The 23996-nt window shown below is 41.4% G+C and overlaps 1 protein-coding gene across 1 annotated transcript; it reads left to right on the plus strand.

The window, feature by feature from the left end:
• The first annotated feature begins 7183 nt into the window (after positions 1-7183).
• On the plus strand, positions 7184-13655 carry CXCR4 (C-X-C motif chemokine receptor 4). Its single transcript, XM_070957023.1, has 2 exons — positions 7184-7253; positions 11943-13655. The coding sequence occupies exons 1-2, from the start codon at positions 7236-7238 to the stop codon at positions 12996-12998; spliced, it is 1074 nt and encodes a 357-aa protein (XP_070813124.1). The 5' UTR covers positions 7184-7235; the 3' UTR covers positions 12999-13655.
• The last annotated feature ends 10341 nt before the right edge of the window (positions 13656-23996 follow it).

Here is a 23996-nt window from a genome sequence, read left to right on the forward strand (position 1 = left end):
CGCTGCTTGAGTGGGGGGAGCGAGGAGAACGGCGAGACTCAGGGACTAGATCAGGTGAAGCTGGCTGACTCAGGGCTGCTCATAAGCCACCTCCGCCGCTGCCACAAGTTTGGGTACCTCGGCTTCAGACCGCTCCCTCACTCAGTCACTCACTCTCTCACACAAATACAAAAATAGAGGTTGGAGACCTCTCTTGCTCTCTCTCTCCAAGCACCCCATGCACAGACTATTTGAGGAAAGGGCACACACGGCTTGGCATGCTTGGCTGCAGGAGGACGTGTGGCGCAATGGGGTTGTTTTGTTTGCCACAGTTGTGCTTCAGGAGGGCAGGCGGACATCTGCAGCTGACAACTATAATGAATACGTCCACTTTCGCTGTTCACTTTCATTTCGCAGAGGGAGAAGGAGGAAAGCAAATGGCGGTACCGCAGCGGTGCTCCAGGAGGGCAGGCGGACATCTGCAGCCAGGCAGGGAGGGAGGGCGGCGAGAGCAGTGGTGGCCCCTTCCATGTGCAGCACACAGAGGCATTGGGCAAGGCGGCCCCAGCGCACCTGTTGAGCAGATGACCGGGCAGGCGGGGCCGGGGCCACCAGGGTTGATTGCTACCGGTTCAGTGAACTGATGCCAATCAGCAGTACTGGTTCACCCGAACCAATAGTGTCCGAACCGATAGGATTTCACCCCTGCATTGGGTGCTCAGCAACCAGCCCACATTTATGCAGTACGTTTGCAGCATCCCCTAGTCACATGACTGCCTTTCATGATGATTTTCCTGAAAACAGACATTTACTTCTGCTTTTTGGCAAAACCGACCCCTAATAAACCATTGGTTCACTTAAAGACTGCAGCATTCATTTAACAATTACTGTGGTTACCTTATGATTGCGTTTGCTTAATGACTGCTCAAAAAAGGTCATAAAATCAGGTCAGTCATGTGGGTGACCTGATATATGACCATCACAATTTACAACCATGATGAAGAGGTCCTATTATGGTCATAAACTGAGGACTACCTCTATTCCTTTTACACAGTTTTTTGTCTCTTCCCTTTGAAATACAGACTCTTAAAACTGAATGCCATCTTAGAGGCCAAGCTTGACATAGGAAATCTTTGCACTGAGACATCCAGGGAGGGAGAATATACATACAAAGAGAGAGAGAGATACAGACAGAGAGACAGACAGAGAGAGAGAGACAGACAGACAGACAGACAGACAGAGACAGAGAGACTAGATAATTAAGCACCTTGCCAAATTACACAGAACTCTTATTATGGTGGCTATAATAAAAATGTCTGTTCACTGAAAATTACTAAGAGAATATATTCACAGGGTGACATGCTAATAAAAAAGGCTTTACAGTGTTGACATTACACTTGTCAATTACTACTCCTGCTCTACAGTAATTTCCCAGTCTCCAAATATGCTTTACCTATTGCATACCACAGGGATCTAAGTCACCTTGACATGTCTTTCTTTGCAAAACATCCTCAACAATGTTCATGTTTCCTAAATACTCTTCCAGGTTCCAGCATCCCTAATAGAAAACGTGTTGCTATTCCTACATTTTCATTTCTTCAAAAATAAAAAGCAAATGGTTTAGTTAGGCAATCTGCTTCTCTCTCAGTAGTATGCCTGTCCCTGTTTTCAAGTGCATGCATAAATTGTGCAGTTGCCTTTTATGGTGATATTCTTACCGTGAAAGGATTTTAAATCAGTGTTTCACCTAGGTGTCAGCCGGCTAGACAGAAAATCATGGGCACAAAGATCATAGTCCGTAAAGACTATTATCTTTATAAGCAGATATGTATTAATATTCACATAAAAGTATCATCTTTGATTTAAACAAGAATCCTCACACGCAAATGCTTTTTCCTGCAGACAATTACCCTGCAGGAATCAATATTTTATGGAGGAGGGGGGCATCACCCACGTGGCAACTGGTTCACCATTATAGGCATTTGTAGTATCTCACGGTCATGTGACCGCAATTTTTTGACTTTTTTAAAATCAGTTTCCAGTGTTTACTTCTGATTTCCAGCAACAAACGCCCATTGGGTAAAATGTATTTGCTTAACAACCACCACTAAAAATCATAAAATCAGATCTTATCACACGGTGATCCAATTAATAACCACAACCATTTACAGTCATAATTTCAGATACAGTTACAGTCGTAAGTTGAGAACTATGGTATCTAGATTTTATAAAGGAGCTCAAGGCAGCATACGTTGCCCTCCTATTTTTTGCTCAATAACTACTGAGAGAATGACCAGCCCAAAATATCCAGTAAGCTTCCATAAAAGGTGGAGTTAAACCTGGGTCTCCTTGGTGCAGTCTAGTTAACAATTATCATGAGGGCAGGAGAGTCCGGTTGTCAAAACCATGGATCAAAGCCCTGCGTCTTTTTTACATGCATCACAGTGCAAATAAAAAAGATACAGACGAGTCCATCTGGGCCATCATGACCATCTACATAAGTGGGCCCCAACCTTTTGGGCACCAAGGACCAGTTCTATGGAGAGAGGTTTTTCCATGGACCAGAAGGGGTGTGGTTTTGTGTGCTTTCTGCACCCCACGGATGGGGCTTCGCTTGTTTGCAGGGCCCGGTTTATGGCATGCTGCAGATCATTGCTGGTCCACGGACCAGGGGTTAGGGACCCCCTGATCTAGATCAATGTTTCCCAACCTTAGCCATTTTAAGAGGTTTGGACTTCGATTCCCAGAATACCCCAGTCAGCATTGCTGGGAGTTGAAGTCTACACATCTTAAAATGGCAAAGTTGGGACCACCGATGTGGACTCTTTCCTTCCCACAATGATGCCCATAGGTGAGGCTAAAACCCATAATTATGTGAGTTTATTTCAAGACAGGTAGTCCTTGAATTACAACAGTTCGTTCAATGACCATTCAAAGTTACAACAGCACTGAAATAGTAACTTATGACTGTTTTTCACACTTACGGCCGTTACAGCATCACCATGATCATATGATCAAAATTCAAATGCTTGGCAACTGGTTCACATTTATGACGATTGCTGTGTCCCAGGGTCATGTGATCAACTTTTGTGACCTTCTGACAATCAAAGTCAATGGGGAAGCCCGATTCACTTAACAACAGGGTTACTAACTTAACAACTGCAATTTATTCACTTCACAACTGTGACAAGGAAAGTCGTAAAATGGGGCAAAACTAACTTAACAAAAGTCTCATTTAGCAATATAAATGTTGGGCTCAACTGTGGTCGAGGATTACCTGTGTTGAACTTTTAATCTCTCTTTCTTCACTCACAGCCTACAGGAGTATGGATAGCTATCCCTTTAATAGGATTTTTGGTTTATTGATGTCGACAGTCGATTCTGTTGCCAGCATTAGTGTACCTGTAGCGTTTTATACCCCATAAAATGAATAAAATGATAGAGTGTAAATGAATTCCTCTGCTTTGAAAGTTCCTCATAAAAGCCTCGCATCACATAACTAAAGGCATGTTTGCTTTTCTTAAGTTCAACAGCCAGTTTACCTGTGTGAGCAATGCCATTAAAGTGTCATTTTGTTTGTCAGTGAGGGCCATCAGGTAAATTATTCAACAAGTATGCATTAATAACTCAGAGATAAATGAAGCAATATTGGAAAGGCACTTAAAATTTCACACTAGAAATACTAAAAATTTTGCACACGTAGGCTTTGCTGAAATATATAGCAAACAGACAGTTCACATTTCTACAATACAGTAATAAAGCATTTAATGTGAAACCTAAAATTGACCATTACTGCTTTCTCTGCTAACATTTGTTTCCCCCCCCCCCCCGCCTCCTTCTTTAAGAAGGAGCTTTTGCTGGAATAGCCACTTCTACTTTGGAAATCATTAACCAGATATTATTCTGCTCCTTCTCAAAAGGAGCCTTTCACATTATTTCCATACAGTCGGGATAACAAAAGACACCAGGGAGCTTAAAAAAAGAATAAACACCCAAAGAATGCCTACAATCAATATATGTATATACAAATCTCATTAAGGGCTTACTGATTTTCAGAGAGTCTGGCACTCCAAAGGCCATAATCCACAAACACCTAGGAAACTCAAGGCCAGGCTATACTGAGAAGATGGAAAACACCAGGCCAAGAGTGCCACATTAATCCCATTGACAATCAATACTTAGAAATCAAGGCATCCCTGTCGGAAACAGTCCTCAAATCATGCATGGAGCACCTGCTCCAGTCTCCAAACACAGTTCCTCAGATTATCACAGGGATGGGAACATGTGTGCTTTTGGTGAAAAGATTTTTTTTCCTCATAAAAGGAAATGCATAGAGTTTCATCCAAAAGCACTGGGCTATGGCTCTAAGCAAACTGATTTCAGTCCTGAATTTAGAGGCCTTGGCTTCCATCTGAAAACTCTTTTCTCAAAGATTTCTGCCTGCAGGGTTTTTTTCATCTCAGGAACTGAAGCCCCTCTGACCTTATCTTATAGCTGGCTGAACATTTACTGTTGAATCCCAGCAGCTCAATGAACCAGCAAATAAGTGGATTAAAAAGGGATACCATCTTGACTTTACGCCCGCCCTGCAAGAAAAAAACCCGAACAAATAAGAAGATAAGGAAAATATCTTGGGTAATTGCTTGTGGCCCAGCGGCCAGAGGGCAAATGGAAAGGGCAGGAAAGTCTCAATATGTTCCTTTGCTCAGTAACCAATTTTCAGGTTTTATTACCAATGATAAATACGGTTTGGTTTAACTTGTCCCAAACTGGGGTCCTCTACAAGCATTGGATGGCAACTCCCAGAGTTCCCAATTATGTGGGGTTCAAGGCCCAGGGTTTGAAAGATAATAAACTGGGAAGTACCATTTTTAAGAGAGTCAGCTTGATGTAATGCAGCAGTCCCCAATCTTTTTGGCACTGGGGATCCATTTTGTGGAAGACAATTTTTCCATGGACTGGGGGGTCAGGGGCAGGGGGCAGAATGGTTTCTGTTTCGGTCACTAGCCCGCCATTCACCTCCAGCTATGCAGCCCGATTCCTAACAGGCCACTGACCGGTACTGGTCCATGGCTCAGGGATTGGGGACCCATGGTGTACTAGGTTTTTTTTTTTTTTTGCTTTAATTTATATGCAGCCCTTCTCCCGAGACTCAGGCGGCTTACAATGCATTAAGCAATAGTTGAGATATGAGGCTAGAAATTGGGAGACCCTGAGTTCTAGTCCAGCCTTAGGCACAAAGCCAATGGAGTGACCTTAAGCCGCTCACCCTCTCTCAGCTCTAGAAAGGAGAAACGGGCAAATTACTTCTCAAATCTTTCCAAGAAAGCTGAAACAGCTTGTCTAGGTCGTTACAGAAGTAAAAATAAACTGACTCAAAGCCACGTGCATACATAAGCACAGGCAGACACACAAACACATGGCTGCTTTAGAATAACTAATTTCAAATTGGGGTATTTCATCTAATCCATTTTAAAACAGAATTGCTTTCCATCCTGCCAAACTTCTAAAATTCTGCAAATGATTTCCTTCCCACTACAATTCACAGGCTTGAAGGTACAGCACTGTATATAGCAACGGCCACAGCAGGAAGAAAACATCAGAAATTGCGCGCACAAAAAAAGTATGGAGGCAATCAGAAACTTATGCAATACACAGTATAGGGAACGTGTGCAGCGAACACAAGGCTCCCGGTGATTCTGCACAACTTTTAAGCAGCACAACTAGCTTAGGCAAATGGTGGTGCCTACTACACTCCTTTACAGGGCAAATACAGGGAGTGTTACATTAAAAACAATATGAAGAATTCTACATTGGTTGAGCCCAAAAGCAGAAACGCCCCCACTGGATTTTTCCATAAAAATGGAGAACGATTGGGGACTGTCTTACCATGGTTGTGGTTTGAAGTTAATAAGTTTCTTCTGTAGTATTCCTGTTTAGAATTGCAGTTTTTGTTGTTAGAATTACAGAGCAATTACACGCATGCTTATGCAAAGTCTCACTGTTTATCTCGCCAATATGAAATCAGTGTATATAGAGAAATCAATACTTTTCCATGGTCTGCCCCAATAATAACGTTGGCTGGAAATCAAGGGATTGCCCATTAGGGAAATCCAGCAAGTTACAGAAGGCTAATGTACTGGATTGCAGCCCCAGGAGTAGGTCTACATCTGGAGTAAGCAACTATTGCCCTCCTACGGAGTATGGCTGCGGACAATGGTTTGCAGAGGAATTCTGGGACTTGAAGTCCACAGATCCTAAAGGGGTCAGAATTGCCCACCCCTGGTCCAGATAAAAAACAGCAAAGGAGTTCTTGTGACAGCAAGGTTCAAGAACAGGATCTGCTGCAACACAAACTAAAGCTATCCCAGTGAAAGGGGGGTGGGGGGGTGCAACCATCTGCCAGGACAAGTAGAAACACAACCTGCATACAGTATGCAGAAGCAGACAATGCAATTTGATAGCAAGGGTGAGGGAGGGAAAAAACCCACCCCAGAGTAGGCAGTCATTGTCTTCAGAAACAGGAGCATTTGTGGCTGCCCGTTTTAGAAGTAAGAAGCAAACTCAACGAGAAAGTTACTGGAGGAGTAAAGGAGTTCAAAACTTGAGTAGAACTTGCAGCGTAATATTCCAGAGTCTTGATTTAGGTTCCTTGTTTGCATCTATGAGGAAAACTGCGTACCGTATAAGAGCCTCAGGCTAAGTTTTGGGTTCTTAGAAAGATTTGGGTCCTCAAATCAAATTTTCTTTGACTGGTTTCAGGCATTGTTCCTTTTCTTTTCTCTTTTCTTTTCCTTTTTTCTTTTTGCTACTAGCTATTTATCCTATTAGAGCACGTGGCCTGGGGACTCTCCACGAGATGCCTTAAGATGCACAATTGCACGACAGAAAAGAGCAGCCTCCACCCACTCCCAGCGCAAGAGAGCAAAACTAAGGGGGGGGGGGTTGGAGATTCCCATCTCCACAGCTGCTGGTCACAAAACAGGTAGCTCGGCGCATGCTCGGGGTACCGGGTTGTGGGGATTTTTTTTGTTTTTGTTTTTTTGATCCGTCAATCACCCCCCCCCCTCACCCCGCCGCCTCCGAAGTCCAGACTTGGGCGGAGCCGCCGGCAGCTTTGCGGGCCGGCTCTAAAGAGGGGGGCCGCTTTATAAGGGACCGGGTAGCTCCGGGACGAGAACTTTTTGGCTGTCGGTGGCGTCGTGGCTGCTGGCGAGGTGCAGAAGCGGAGCCTGCTGCCGGGGAGCGCTCGAGCAATGGATCCGAACATGGATGTAAGGAGGCGCCTGACGTTTGCCCAGGGAGCGATGGATGGATGGATGGAGGGATGGGATGGGATGGAGGGATGGAGCGCCTGGTTAGAGGTTCCTAAATATCGGGACGTGCTTTGCTCTACGCGATCTCGCAAAGCTCTTTGGGGAGAGCGGGACAAGGACACGCGCAACCGTGGGGTTTTTTTTATCTTCTTTAGATTACAAGACGTGTAGCGGCTTTTTTCCCCGATCAGATGAGAGTTCCCGGCTGACGTTTACTAGATCTATCTAATCAGAGACATCCGCAAAATAATAATAATAATAATAATAATAATAATAATAATAATAATAATAATAATAATAATAATAATAATAATAATAATAATAATCTACTTTTGCTCCAAGCGGGGTGAATCTTTGCAGAAGTGCCGTTTTAAAAAACGGACCGGGCGGTAGATCCGAATTGCACCTTGTAGTAAGCCCTAATAGGTCGTGCAAGAGGACCCCTCTCCCCTTGCTTTGGAAGGGGGGGGAGAGGGGGTTTCTTGCCCCGAACCCACCAAACGTTGCGCTCTCTCAACTTGTGGAAGAGCGGCTTTGCAGGCTCGTCGCGGAGAGGAGCGCCTTTGAAAGCAGCGCGCAAGGCTGCGTAAAAGTGCGTGGGGTCGGGCGGGGGACCTGCGTGGGACGGTTCTGGATTACAGACGGGGACGATTTTGCTTTCGTTGATCTCTCACCCCCATCCCCCAATCCCTAGGATATTTAAAAAAAAAAAAAAAAAAACGTCGGGCTTGGAACATGGTGAGAGAAACTTGGCGGAATCTTTTGGCTGCCTTGGAAAGCGCGATTGACTAATACCAAAAGGAAACCTTGAATGAGAAAAAGTTTTAAGACGTTGGGTCCTGCCGTTTTCGAGCAGTGCTTGACTCATGCGGTTTCTTGTTTTTGTCATTAAGTAGAACTCAGAACGTGTTGGTTTTTTTTTTAAAGAGTCTATGTACAAGGCAAATTAGGGTGGAATTTTTTTTTCCTCCTAGAGCTTCTAGAGTGAAAGAGGTGGGGGAAGTGTTTGGTCTATGACCAAAGTAAAAACCAAAAAAGATAATGCTTGGTCTATCAGCAAAGTATATAGGACATCAAGACCACCGAAATGTTTAAGTAGCATGGATATTGGCATATTTTTCACCGACTTGTGGGAAGCATGAGAATCACAGCAAGGCTCTTTCCATAAAGTGGAGATAAGCCCTGGGTTCAGGAAAACTTTGTGAGAACTCTTAGAAACCCCTGCATAGGTTTCGTGCCCTTTTAATTCCTACTTGAATGCGTGGGAATGTGGAAGCTGGTCCCATTTCAGCTGAGAAAAGGATCGCTTTTGTACCCTGGATGGGAGAATCCTCCACGGAGCCAGAAGGCGTCCGGCCTGAATAGAGACAGTCTCTGTTTTGAAAGTGTTGTCGAGCCCCTTTGTAGAAGCGCCTCACAGCAAAGAAAGGACTGTCTCTCTGCATGGCAAGAGGGAGGAGGAGGAGGACTGAAGGAGGCGGTGGCCAGGTGACTACTCCCTTACACGCCTTTCAAACGGCTGGTGGTTTCCTGAGGTTGCACTTCTCTTTTTTTTCCCCATCTGTTGCCTTGCTAAATTGAAACTGCTCCCTCCTTTATGTTCTGACCGGTTAGGATTAGGCAAAAAGATCTGAGAAAGAGCTTGCTGGCGGGAGAATTTGAATGAGCAAACTTGGGCTTTTTGCAAAGCTCTTGCCGCACCCTGTTTTTGTTGGTTTGCCATTTTTAAATTTACAGAATCGTTTATGCTGCTGATGGACCACGTCTTATAAGCTGCTCAGAATCACCTGGAACTATAAAATGGGCAGCATATAAATTTAATAAATAAAGTCTCACAGTTGTTTTGGTTTGGCATATTATTCAAGGCTGACAAAAGAGTTCCAATGAACTCTAAGGCTTGCTTACTTCACCCCCCACTTTGTGTTTGGATTTATTTTATTTTTTTTTATGAACCAACCTCTTTGCCTTGGGAGTCAGCCTGGTCAAGAAATCCTAGCACATTATTTGCCTCCAAGGAGGGGAAAATATGGAACAAGTGATTCTTTATTGTTCAGGCCCTCAGATCTAAGAAAATATTTTTACTATCAGGCACTTGATGTCTGATTTAACTGAAAATAATTCTTCTAAGCAATATCCTCCCAGGATCTTCTTTAACAGGATTGTTGAAATGAAAGGATTAGATTTTTAACATCTGCTTTATACTTTAGGACCCCATTATACAAGTAGTCCTTGTTTAGCAGCTGCCTCATTTGGTGACCATTTGCAGATGTGACAGTGATTTTAAAAAGTGGCTTTATGACAGTCCTGTCATTTATGAGCTTTGCAGTCTATAAAGCAAAGTGGCGAGCTAATTTAGCAACCACTTTGCTTAACAGCAGAATTGCTGGTCTCAGTTATGATCACTAAAGGAGGACTAGCTGTATTGGGATAGAGACTACTTCAGTTTCTTTCTAATGGGTTTCCTTTGAACCAATGAGAAGGTAATTCTTTTCTCTGACAATACAGGAGCTTGCAGGTTGGCTGTTTACAAAACTGCCTCTTGAATCCTTATTAGCTTGTAAATCAACCATTGCAGTCATGATCTTCCATTCTTACTTTGATTCTTACTTCATAAGAATACAATAAATATAGTAGAGGTGTGTACGAATTGATAAAATATGTTTTGTTTTGTTTTGTTTTGTTTTGTTTTGTTTTGTGTATAGAAGAAATACATTTTGGTTTGCCACTTCAACCCCTATTTTGGCCAGACCAGGCTAAAGTAAAACCTAGTACAATTTAGTTGTTCCAGGTTCTGTCCAAGAAAAAATGGAAATGGCTTATGGGTAAACTGAGCCAGTTTAGCTTAGTGGTTTAAGCACCAGCATAGAAAACCAGGAGACTCTGAGTTCTAGTCCCACCTTAGGCAACAAGGCGGCTGAGTGACTTTGGCCCAGTCATTCTCTCTCAGTCCAAATCACCTACTAGGGTTGGTGTGGGGAAAATGGGAGGAGGAAGGTTTGTTGGATATTTTACAAATAACTCAATAGCTTGAGTTATTTGTAAAACAATAATAAAGGTGGGATACAAACAAACAAACAAAATAGGGCGCCTCTACTCTCTTTTTCTTTCTCAGAATGGCCTGTGCTGCAGCCCACTTGCTAATCTTTTCAGGATGTTATCTCCTACTTCAAGTCCTTCATCTACCTTTCTTTCTGATCTTCCCAGCATCATCCTTCTTCTTAACTTCCACTTAGCTGATCCTAGTTTTGTATTTTCTCCCCCTCCTGTCTCCCATCTAGAACATTTGTTCTGAGATGAACCACCAACCGTGTTTTGGTCTTAGCATGAACCATCCAATAGTGCTGCTTCTCCACATGGATTTTTTTTTTTTTAAATTTGATTTATATGCCGTCCTTCTCCGGAGACTCAGGGCGGCTTACAATGCGTTAAGCAATTGTAATTGTCTCTGCACAAAGCATTTTATTTGTTGTTTGTTTGTTTTGCATTATTTTCTATTAGATTTTATCCCACCTTTATAGGTAGTCCTTGACTTACAGCACTTCGTTTAGTGACCGTTTGAAAAAAGTGACTTAAAACCATTTTTCACACTTATGACAGTTGCAGCCATCCCTATGATCATATGATCAGAATTTAAATGCTTGGCAACTGACTCATATTTATGATGGTTGCAGTGTCCCAGGGACATATGATCCCTTTTTGTGACCTGACAAGCAAAGTCAGTGGGGAAGCCAGATTCACTTACTAACATAACAACTACAGTGATTCACTTAACAACTGTGGCAAGAAAGGTCATAAAATGGGGAAAAACTCACTTAACAAATGTCTCGCTTAGCAACAGAAATTTTGGACTCAATTGTGGTCATAAGTCAAGGACACTTGTATTATTTTATGAATACCTCAAGGCGGTAAACATTCCTAATATTCCCTTCTATTTTCCCCACAACAACGACCTACATGTTTAACAGAATGATTTTCAAATCTGAAACCACATCTAGAGGCATCCATTGTATAGGGTTTTTTTTTATAAATTCCTGCAAAGATCCATTTTCTAATCATCAAATTTGAATAGAAAAATGTAGTGCATCTAGGGTTAGGCGTTCAGATAATTCCTTGAAGCAATCATTGGAAAGCAGTGATTGACCTGGTCATATACGTTCAGTTGGAACTAAAATACGTATCTGTACAGTTGTTGCCCTTTCATTGAATGTGGTTTGTGTGTGTTTTCTTATGTTTGAAAAGTCCTTCAGAGAGTTGAGATGTGTATGTTGAAATGAATGTGTTGAAAATGTGACATTTCTGATCATCTCTTTGCTTCTGCATCTGATCATCGCCAGCCATTAACAGCTCTAATTGTTGTATTAGAGCAGAGGTCTTCACACTTGGCAACTTGTAAGACTTGTGGACCTCAACTTCCAGAATTCCCCAGCCAGTATAGCTCTGCTGGTTGGGGAATTCTGGGAGCTGAAGCCCACATGTCTTAAAAGTTACCAAGTTTGACAATCCCTGCATTAAGAGGCAAATATTTTAAAGTTGAATACTGAAGCATGATTCAGTGTTGATTCTTTGCTTGCTGCTGAATGGGTCTTTTAAGATTTGCCTGCCTTTGTTTCCCACTTTCTAATTTTTGCTTCCTTTTGTCATCTACAGATGTATTCTTATACATTCTTGCTCGATAACAATACTAGTGAACCAGGCTCTGGAGAAGAAGATAACTTCACAGGGCTATGCTTCGAAGAGGAAAACGAAGATTTCAAGCGAATCTTCTTACCCACCATCTTCTCCATCATTTTTTTGACAGGAATTGTTGGCAATGGCTTGGTGATTGTTGTCATGGGTTTCCAGAAGAAACTGAAGAGCATAACTGACAAGTATAGAGTCCATCTCTCAGTAGCTGATCTCCTCTTTGTCATCAGCTTGCCCTTCTGGTCTGTGGATGCTGTGATAAGCTGGTACTTTGGTGAAGTCTTGTGTAAAATTGTGCACATCATTTACACTGTCAATTTATACAGCAGTGTCTTGATCCTGGCCTTCATCAGCTTAGATCGGTACTTGGCAATTGTACATGCTACCAACAGTCAGAGAGCTCGGAAATTGTTGGCCAAAAGGATTGTCTACATCGGTGTTTGGCTGCCAGCTTTGTTGTTGACTATACCTGATATAATGTTTGCTCGTATTACTGAGATTGGTGGAAAATACATGTGCCAGCGATTTTACACTAACCAGTCCTGGCAGATCCCCTTCCAATTCCAGCAAATTTTAGTAGGCCTCGTCTTGCCTGGCCTTATCATACTGACTTGTTACTGCATTATAATTTCTAAGCTGTCAAAATCAAAGGGTTACCAGAAACGTAAAGCTTTGAGGACAACCGTCATCCTGATTGTGGCCTTCTTTGCCTGCTGGCTACCATACTACATTGTTCTCACCATAGACACTTTCATCCTCCTCCGGTACATCAAGAGAGGCTGCAGTTTTGAAGTACTGGTGCGTAAGTGGACCACCATTACCGAAAGCCTGGCGTACTTCCACTGTTGTCTGAATCCCATCCTATATGCTTTTCTGGGTGCCAAATTCAAGACATCGGCTCAAAATGCACTCACCTCTGTCAGCAGGGGATCAAGCCTTAAGATCCTGTCCAAAGGCAAGCGTGCGGGACATTCTTCTGTTTCAACAGAATCGGAGTCTTCCAGTTTCCATTCCAGCTAACATAATTTCTTGTTTAATGCCTGTAATGAGGTGGGACCTAACAAACATACAGGCTCTTGTTTGTACATACTGTATAGTCACTCACAAGATTTTGGAGGGGGAAAATAACCCTCCAAGATAATATACAAGTTTATTCCCAATTGGAATATTTTGTTTCCTATTAGTTTTCTGTGGAAATCGATGGACTTATTTATAAAAAAAAATATTAAAACCTTTTACATGTTGATGAGAGTGTGTCTGGGCAGGACCTAAAAAACGTTAGGTGGCAAAGTTGTATTGCTTTTGTGCCTAGTTGTACAGATAATGATTTTAAACACTTATAGATAGTAGCGTTGTTGATGTGCACAAGCTGTTTGTACATAAAAGAATGCTTCCAAGATATTTGTTGAAAGACTGTATAATCATTGTGGACATTTAGGATTTCTTGGCCCAGATTGTGGGAAATGTTTTGTTTTATACTACTTCAGCGGTAGGCAGTGGATATAATCCCCATCTTTCCAGAGGAAACATCAAAATACATGGATTTGAATGCGGCTGGGTTGCCTCCAGTGGCACTTAACCACCAAAGTACCTTCAGGCAGGTGCCTTTTGGCAATAAAGTAATTTTGCTGATTGCTGCCGTTATAAAGTTGCCAATAAAAAATGTGAAGAAAATTCTGAACGCGTTATTGTGAGTTTTATGCCCTTGTCGTTTGCCTACTTTCGATTCTACTTTTCTCCATTTTTGAATCTATAGAGAAGAATGGATAGGTTATTATGCAGTCCAGATAGAGGATTCTTTGATCTGTAGTGCACATCGGTGTTTCCTTATATGTTTCATGGACCAAACCAAGATTTCAGTAAACTTTGTGCAAATCGCTGTGTTTTCCTTCACGTAGATAGGATTCATCTGCAAAAGTACTTCTGTAGCTGAAACGAAGGTCCAGCCCTAGAAAGAATCCAACATAACATACATCCATGCCCTTGTCAGAGCTAAAGCAATGTGGTTTGCCTTGAAAGAATAAATTATCAAGCCTTTTGATAAAATAGATGGCTCAATACGATGACGTGTTTCTGTGTCTTTGAAGTGGATTATGACCCTTGCTCTTCCTGAAGTCCACCCTTTTTTGCATGAGCTTTTATTAAAAACAAAACATGTATGCGTACATGTGTCTTATGTGTGTTTTTCCTAGGGTGATGGGAACCTTGTACACACTTGAAGTAGGAAACACCAGCACCATCACATTCCTCCTTTGCTTTGTTCTTAGCTGTACATTGTTTTTCCCCCCACCCTCACACCCTTGCACACACAACCTTGTCCCCCTAATTTAAATTTATTCAGGTAGTCCTGTATCAGGGTCTGGCATGTTTCTGCAGCTAGGAAGGATATCACCTAAGGAATTAATTCATTGCACTTCATTAGTACTGGAACATAACACTGTAACCCTTGATAGTAGTCTGCCTTTTATTCAGTAGTGGGATCCTGCCGGTTTAACAACCAGTTCGGTGAACTTGCCTTCCGCGTTACTGCTGGGGAGTAACACAGCTGAGACGGGGCAATCCGCTCTGCCGGGCGAATCAGCTGAGAAGATATAGGTCAGTAAAGCGCAGGGATGGGCAGGTGGGCCCACCTGATCGTCGGAGCAAACCGGTTCGCTCCCAGCTGATTGTCGGAGCTACCGGTTCGCCTGAACCGGTCCGAACCGGTAGAATCCCACCCCTGCTTTTATTCCACCTCTGAAAGAAAGGAATGTGTGGACCAAGCCTTAGCTTAAAGGGAGAAAGCCCCTTAATTTATTCTTTGATCATGTTGCGGTTATGAGACTTCCAATGTCCTTGGGCAAGCATTTTGGTAAGAAGAATCTTCAACTGTCAAGTGCAACAAGAATCCAAAAAACAAAGTAAGTAGGATCCCTTGGAAAAGAAACAACTGTGTTTTCCCTTCTTGTGTTCTTAGAGCAAGCTGAATGAAGGCTATGGTAAAAACAAGTGCTTCATAGATACATTTATGGGATTCATTACCACAATAAAGGTTTGAATAAATCTGAGATAGGTAAGATCTCTGCAGAGGTGATAGTTCTGTGATAGGAGTGGCCGTTACCAAAATAGAGTATCCAACAATGCTCCATGAAACCATTATAAAAACTTCCTGGACAATGAAGCAAAATGTTGAACTAAGAAATGCTTAATCCATTCCAACAGGGTTGTTTGTTTGTTTGTTTGTTTCTTTTGTGCCTTTAAGTTAGTGGTTGACACCTGGTGATCGTCTAAACCTAGTCTCTGCAGTTTTCTTGGCAAGGTTTTTCAGAAGTGGTTTGGCATTGCTTCCTTCCTCGGGCTGAGAGAAAATGACTGGCCCACGGTCACTCTGCTGGATTTGTGCCAAAGGTGGAAGTGGTTTACCATCTCATAGTTTTCAGTATGATGCCATAACCACTAAACCAAGCTGGCTCTTTGCTATGACTTCCACATCCCAGGGTAAGGTTAGGTCAAGGTCCACTTAGTAAATTATGACAAAATGAACTGAAATATAATTTGGTGTAGGGGTAAAGCCATCAGGCTAAAAACTGGGAGACTATGAGTTCTAATCCCACTTTAGGTGCAAAGCCAGCTGGTGACCTTGGACCAGTGGTTTTTATCCCTAGGAAGGAGGCAATGATATGAAAATTCTTGCCAGGAAACATCCAGGAAGTTTCTGAGAAACAAACATGACTGAATGGAAGAAAAAAACATAGCAAATTATCTAGCAGTAATTAAACATCTGGTCATCACCTAGCTCCGTGATAGAGAACCTATGGCATGCATGCTGGAAGTGGCATCCAGAGCCATCTCTGTTACAACAATTAATCAGTGGGACAACTTGCCTCCAGAAGTTGTAAATGTTCCAACACCTGAAGTTTTTAAGAAGATATTGGATAAACATTTGTATGAAGTGGTGTACGGTTCCCTGCCTACGCAGGGGGTTGGACTAGAAGACCTCCAAGATGTCTTCCAATTGTTATTCTATTATTCTCTGGGCATGCGAGCCGTCGCCCGTTGCTCTTCCGGGTTCCGGTGTGCCCACTAGCTGGTCTTCACACACGCGGGAGTGCCAGAAACCAGAAGAGCTCTCTTCCGGTTTCTGGCGCACCCATGCACACCGCCGACCTGGTGTTCCAGTTTCTGGCATGCATGCATGCATGAAGACCAGCTGGCCGATGCACATACACACACCAGAAACCAGAACATCATCTTCCCAGCACACTCAAGCACACCAAAGAAACCGGCTGTTCTTCTGGTTTCCAGCACGCACATGTGCACCAGCCAGCTGGTCTTCACACATGCATGCGCACCAGAAACCGGAAGACCAGGTAGCCAGTGCACATGCACATGCCAGGAATCAGAAGAGCAGCCGCATGTGCACCGGCCACCTGGTCTTCGGGTTTCCGGCACGTGTGCACTCCCGTTTCGGTACTTGGTGCCGAAAAGATTCACCAACACTGACCTAGCTCATCTGGAAACCAAAATTAATAGAGAATTGCTATAAATTCTAGTCCCCCTGTATTCTGCATTCAGTGAAACCTACTCATCCGACTGGATATAGGATTCTCAGCCTATACTCAGGTGACACTATAGAACTAATCAGTTCTTCAGCCTAACTTATCTCACAGGTGATAGGCTGCAAATGTCTTTCTGAACTTCCTTGGGGGAAAAAAGTAGGATAGAAATGTAATAAAGTAATCACTGACTTGGAGTATTCATGAACCATCTGTGAAAGTAAATTTGTTTCAGAATAATGCTCTCATTTTTGTGTAATAGAACCATTCTTTTTTCATGAGGAAGAACATTTTCCTCCTGATAACACAATTTAAGCATCTAAAAAGGCTTGGCTTTCATAGCCACTCTTGCATCTTACAACTAATTCAAATCAGCGATAGCATCTTGGAAGAAAAAAAAATCTAAACTTTATCTAAACCAGCACTGAGATGTTTTATTGTTACCCATTTTATGGTAAGATCAGCTTGTGGTTCTGTTTGTATTAATTCCGATATGAGCAGTTCAAATTAAATCATAGACCCATTTCTAAAATTAGATTGTAAAATATTGAAAAAGTTAAGCAAACAACTAATGGATCCTTCCATTAGATCAGAGTAACAAAGTTTAAGAGGCTACCAATTGTCACATTCATCAGTGAAAGCTGCTTATGATAGTCAGCTGGGAAGCCCCTTCTAAACTGGTGTGGAAACAGCCGTTGAGGCAGAGAAGTGAGAGATGGCCGGAGTGCTCCAAAAACAACAACTCTCTCTTGCAAGAGATGTTACACATCCACTCACAGACCCACAAAGGTTTATTGTTTGAGGTAAAAGATAATATTGGTTACACTCCTTCTGTTCCACATACCAAAGCCTAGAGAATAATGGCTGAATGTTACAGTCCTCGCTTAATGAGTGGTAACTAATTGACCACTTGAAGTTTCGATGAACATCTCACCCCCCCCCAAAAAAGGTACTCATGATCCAGTTCCGGAGTTCCAATGACAGCGCACATATCCCATGGTCACATGACTTGCATTTTGGCCACTTGGGAACCGGCTCACCATTACAGTGGGTTGCACTGTTCCATGGTCACGTGACATGATTTATGATGGTTTTTGCCAGAAACCAGCCTTTTTGGCATAGAAACACCCATAGGAACCAGAGGTGGGTTTCAGCAGGTTCTGACCAGTTCTGGAGAACCGGTAGCAGAAATTTTGAGTAGTTCGGAGAACTGGTAGTAAAAATTCTGCCTGGCCCCACCCCCATCTATTCTCTGCCTCCCAAATCCCAGCTGATCGGGAGGAAATGGGGATTTTGCAGTAACCTTCCCCTGGAGTGGGGTGGGAATGGAGATTTTACAGTATCCTTCCCCTGGAGTGGGGTGGGAATAGAGATTTTACAATATCCTTCCCCTGCCACACCCACCAAGCAATGCCACGCCCACCAAGCCACACCCACAGAACCGGTAAATTTTTGAAACCCACCACTGATAGGAACGCTCTGATTTGCTTAACCACGGCATTCACGTAACAACTGCTACATTCACTTAATGACTGCCACAAAAAAGTTGTAAAATCAGTTCGATCACATGGGCACCTCGATTTATGACCATCATGATGTACAACAGGAATTCCAGGCTCTGTTATGGTTGCAAGTCGAGGACTGTAGTTCAAGATTGAAACAGATCAGGATTCTCTACAGCATTAGAAAGATTACTGAATAGCTCAAGAGAATTCAAGGTATATATAGCATCTGTTCTCCCAAATCTGTGCTTTTCCCTCCAGAATCAGCAGCCACGTCATTCTGCTGAAGAGAAGAAGTTTAAACCGACAGATTAGATGAGAACGATTGAATGACAGTAACCAACCTGTTGACAAATGTGGCTTTTGTCCTTTCCTAAAGTAAAGAGATGAACTATCTCACTATCACTAAATACAGCATGCTAGCAAGTCAAGGAGACTCCAGTAAAACCCTGGATATGAGAGAGCAATGGGTTCAGAAGTGTGTCTGCTAAAATCATTCTCTGGCACCCAACTGTTCAAGCTGCAAAGGAGAAGATACCTTGAATACTAATTAAATTTCGAGAAAACACTATATCTAGGGAACTTGGCTGAGAAAAACTAAATTATAATTTCCAGAACTCAGTAGTTGACATGACAGACTCATTCCATGCAATAGATATTTCTGTTTCAAAGGGAATTTATGACTCAATTGAAATGAAATCTCTTAAATCAACACAAATGGAATTTGATTTTTAAAAAAAAAAAAAAAGTTTCATCGATCACATAGATGTTAAGGACAGGCACTTCATAAGTTGTGATTTGTATTCCTAGATTCATCTCTGTCCAAGATGTTAACACAAATGATTGGAACAAGAGAGATAGCGTGTGATTGCATCAAAAATAATCCACTTTTTCCTTCAAATTGGTTAGAGGAATATTACTTCAGCTGAAAACAATGTTGAGTTCTTTTAGATAATGGCACAATTCATCTATAGGTTCCAGAAAAAACATTTTTATAAGTAGAGGTCAAATCAGTGGTGGGTTGTCCCCGGTTCAGACCAGTTCGCAAGAACCAGTAGTAAAACCGGCGGGAGGCTCCACCCACTGATCCGGACGTCATCATAGGTGATTTGCACATGCATTTTTATTTCATGAAATAAGGGAGGAAATTGAAATTATAAGAGCTCTTTAATATTGTTTGATTTTGTGCAATCTACAGGCTTCTGCAGGTTTTGTGAGTGTTCCATATTTTATAGGAACCATGTGGCTGCACCCTTGTCTATTTTCTTAATTTCAGGAGAAAGTAGATTTTTTATTATTGTCATAATCAGGATGGGAATAAATGGGCAGGTAGAACATTATGCCCGTGTTTGTGCTCAATAAACTTCTTAATTACATTAATACAGGTAGTCCTCAACTTATAACAGTTCATTTAGTGATGATTCAAAATTACAACAGCTCTGAAAAAAGTGACTTATGACTGTTTTTCACAGTTACAGATCATTACAGTATTCCTATAATTACATGATCAAAATTCAGACACTTGGCAAATTTATGACGGCTGCAGTGTCCCAGGGTCATGTGATCACCTTTTATAACCTTCTGAAAAGCAAAGTCAATGGAGAAACCAGATTCACTTAACAAGTGTGTTACTAACTTAACAACTGCAGGGATTCACTTAACAAGTGTGGCAAGGAAAGTCGTAAAATGGGGCAAAACTCAGTTAACAAATTTTTCACTTAGCAACAGAAATTTTGGCCTCAATTGTGGTCAAGGACTACCTGTACAATTCTTCAAATATAAATATAATCCAAGTGAATTCCAGAGTCATGAAAATTGCTATATTGCTACCTTTAAAAAAACAGCATTTGTTCTATTTCTGACCAACTGGCCAGTATTGCTTTGTACAATTTGAAAATTTAGCAGAGTTTATTTTAGGAAATCTGCATAGTGATTGTTCAAAGACATTTTAAAACTGTTCCAAAAGAACATATGTGTTTATCTATCAAACATACCAGGAGTAAACAGAATTTTGAGTTAAATTGTTGATTCTACTTTGTGTTTATGATCTGTACAAGAGCAAGGTGCAAAGGGAACTACGTAGTTAGAACAGGGCATCACTGAGCCTATTCTGAGGCCACAAGATCTCGGAATTTGCTTTTGGTACAAAACTTGAGTTTATAATCCTACTGCACAAAGTTCAGTCTTCGTTTCGTCATCCGAGTTCAGGTGATACAAGTGATTTTGTTATATCTATTGTGAAATGACTGAAACTCTTGTAGATATATTACAAATCACCCTGAAATCTAGCCCTGTATTCTAAGCAAGCTTCTAGTGGCTAATTCTGATGAGACAGAGGATGTAATTAAAAACCATTTCAATGAATTGAATGCTGGAACTTATCTATCTAAAACCACAATGTGTCAGTATCAACTGTGTGGTTTGCACAAATACAAAAAAGAGAAAAGAAAGGGTGCAATATCAAAGTGAAAACTGAATGAAACTGAACAGACTGAATAGCCATGGAGAGTTAACTGGGGATACAGTGGGAGTGTAAAGGGGATAGGAAATTTAATAAAGTGTCCCAATTTATATTACAACTGTTTGTTGCAGCTTCCAAATTATTTCCAGTATTGAGGGAGTCTATGCCATCACTTAGACAGGCACAGTCAAGCCATCCACCAATCCAAGGATTAAAAAGGCCCGAAATTCTAACATTAAAAAATAAATAAACCTACAAAAAACATCTGTAGAAAAACAGAAGAGGAAGGGCACTTCAACCTATGTGAAACAGCCCAGAAGAGAAGACGGGCTATTAGGAAGGTGAGAGGAAAAGTGGGGGAGGCTAAAAAAAATGTGTAAAAGAGCAAACAGAATGATCATGAAGAAAGACAGATCTGCCCAAAATGTGTTGCGCATTTCTTTCTTCTTCTCCCTGTTTGTGTATTATGGATTAATAATACAAAGAACCAAAAAATAGATTTTTTATTTATTGGAATTATATCCCACCTTTATAACTTTATAAGTCAAGGGGGCGAACATACCTAAAACTCCTTCCTCTTCCTATTTTCCCCACAATATCAACCTTGTGAGGTGAGTTGGGCTAACAGTGAAAGACAGACCCAAAGTCTCCCAGCTGGCTTCCATACCTAATATGGAACTAGAACTCACCGTCTTCTGGTTTCCAGTCTGAAGCCTTAACCACTACACCAAACTGGCTCTGAGCTCTCCCTAGAAAATTCCATCTCGTGTGTGGATTTTCTCACAGATTTACCAACAGAGATTACAACATAATACACAAGGATGTTATAGTTAAAAACTTGAGTAAAACCAAGAATCCAGTTATTTTCTGCTTTCCCCAGTTGGTTGCCCTTGACTCCAACTCCAAAATTCTGAGCTGGTAGACCTTAGATTGCAAACAGCAGGCATAGAGTGATCTTTCATGGGTTTTTTAGGCTATGTGTATCTGTATTTGCCCAAGAAAACCAGATGATTATGTATCTATTGGAAGCTGTCCTTGGGACATAAGCTTCATTGAAATTCTGTTGTTTACCCAAGGGTTTTTCTGGAGAGTAAACACCTCCATAAATTAGTCTGCTCTCCCTGAGATTACACTGAGTGCTTTAAAGTAGAAATAATTCTGATGAGGACAATTATCTGTTCTATCCAGGATATCCTGTCTGTTCTATGCAAGATATCAACCCAGCACTGGAGAGGGGGAAAAGTGTCCATTTGTGCTCTTTAACATCTTTATCTGACTCTGCAAGAGAAATTATTCTCACTGTTATTAGCATACACAACAGCTGAAATTTTCTTGCTTGTATAAACTCAGTGGATTTGCTCTTCCTAATTAAGCAGTATCTTTAATCCGGGAATAATACATCTGATTTTCCTTGAAAGTTACTGCCAATCTGCAAAATAAATAACTGTGTTCTGAATGTAACCATGCAGAGCTGTATACATCTTTAATCAGAAATGGTATATGCCCTACTAAATGTACTGCGGAGGGCAGCTGAGCCCTTTATAGTAAATATTAAGAATTAATCATCACCATCGTGTTCCATAATTGTAATTCCAGTTTATTATGATATCAAGGTATGCTTCTTGGAAGCCGTATAGAAGCAACACACGGTGCTGTTATGGAACTGCAAGCTGCTTTTACTGCAGAGCAAAAATTATACCTTAGCCGAAAACAAAAAAGAAGGCGAAATGCAAAAGATTAACAGCAATGTGGTTTAATGGGATAGCTAATCTTATTTTGAAGCAACGGGTATGCAAGAGATGTGCAGCAGGGCACACAAAACGAACACAAGAAAGAACATGCTCACAAGCTGTTCTGCTTCCACCACCACGCCGCGGCTGCTCCTTGTCTTTAAAGCCTTTTCCCACGGCTGTCTCTGCAGATCTTCTGTCCCATTTTTCACCACGGAATTCCTTTTTCCTCTCCTAGACCACCAACAAAAAGAAAAAAAAATCACTCCAGTCAACACTTTATTGAAAAGACACCCCTGGCAAACATGTCACCATCCGTCTGCTTACAGAAAGAACTCTTGTTGCGATCAGTAATCCCAAACCAAAGTCTGCCCACCATTACTCTGGGCAGCTATGATTTCTGAATGAAAGACATAACCTAAACAGAATGAAGCTGAATTTTCTTTTGCTTTTCTTCTCCTGGCCTGGCCCCTTCTGTACTGTCCCAGGACCTGAATATTTTCTTTAAATAGCTTGGCCTTTGAGAAAGAGACATTTTCCTCAACGAAGAAAAACACACCTATTTAAAAAAAGGCTAAGAAAAATTGTCTTCATCAGGGTGGGAACATTTTATGGCTATCAGATTAATTATGTTTAATCTAAATTTAAAAGAAATCAAATGCATTGTGGTCTTGTCCTGCCCATTATTTTGGAAGCATGGACCTCTGTTTACTGCTCAACAGTTAAATGTAGCTCTCAGCCAAGAAAAGATGACACATTCTTGGCCTATAGCACTTTTAGGGATAACAAGGGTTATTTGGAGTAAATTGCAGCTCTAGCAAAACAAATTGTCTCCTGTAATTAAAGCTTGTATCTTACAATCAGGACATCCTACTAGGCACATTTTTAGGCTCCATATAAATCTAGAAAACTTCATTCCCAATTCGGTTTGCACGAATTCAGTATCTTGATCACATGTCTACCTGCAAAAGGTAGACCCATTTCTCACCCCACCCCACCCCATCCCATTCCATTCCTGGATGAACCCAAATTCTCAGACTCCCAGATTTTCTGCAAACCAAAATGAAAGAAAATGTGTTTTCACTCTTTTGCCAATTTTCTTTCTTTCTTTCTTTCTTTTTTTTTTGAAAAACTGGTTCCTGCTTCGTATCTCCTTAGCCAATGGCTAAAGTGCCCTCATAATAATTGATGTATGTGATTTTCCACAGGAGGGATTTCTGTTTATCTTCCCTGGTCAGGAGCAATTTCTTCTTCCAAGAAAACAATTTTAAACTATGGTCGTTTGATGTAGTCATTATTGACAATAGTAGAAAGCAAAAACGTTTTTCTAAGTTTCTAAACACTTAAAAAATCACTCCTAATGCTTTAAAATCCATAAATATTATATTCCTGTTGCAAAAAACAGGATGATGGCCAAATAGACAGCACGTTCTGCCAACCTATCAAAAAGCTAGTACTGTTATACCGCCAACTAAATAGGTTTATAATACAGAACACAAGACAATGCTAATTTCTGAGGAGCGACTTATTAGTGCCAAATTCTGTTCTAAGAAAAAGGGAGAAGCAGAACAAAAGAAATATTGTACCCTTACTCAATATATGTGCATAAGCCAGAAAGTTTTCAATTCCTTAAGAAATTGCAAAGGTATTGCAATCAGCTTCAACCCCCATCAATTATATTTCCATTAAAAAAAAACAGTATAGCAGAAGGCTAGATTAAAGATACTGGAAAGACTACATAGCAGTCTTTTATAATTATTACCAGTGTAGTTTTACGTGTTTGTTTGTTT

The sequence above is a fragment of the Pituophis catenifer genome, unplaced genomic scaffold, assembly GCF_029215685.1.
Source record: "Pituophis catenifer annectens isolate HBS135680 unplaced genomic scaffold, rPitCat1.0.hap2 SCAF_1, whole genome shotgun sequence".
Taxonomy (NCBI): domain Eukaryota; kingdom Metazoa; phylum Chordata; class Lepidosauria; order Squamata; family Colubridae; genus Pituophis; species Pituophis catenifer.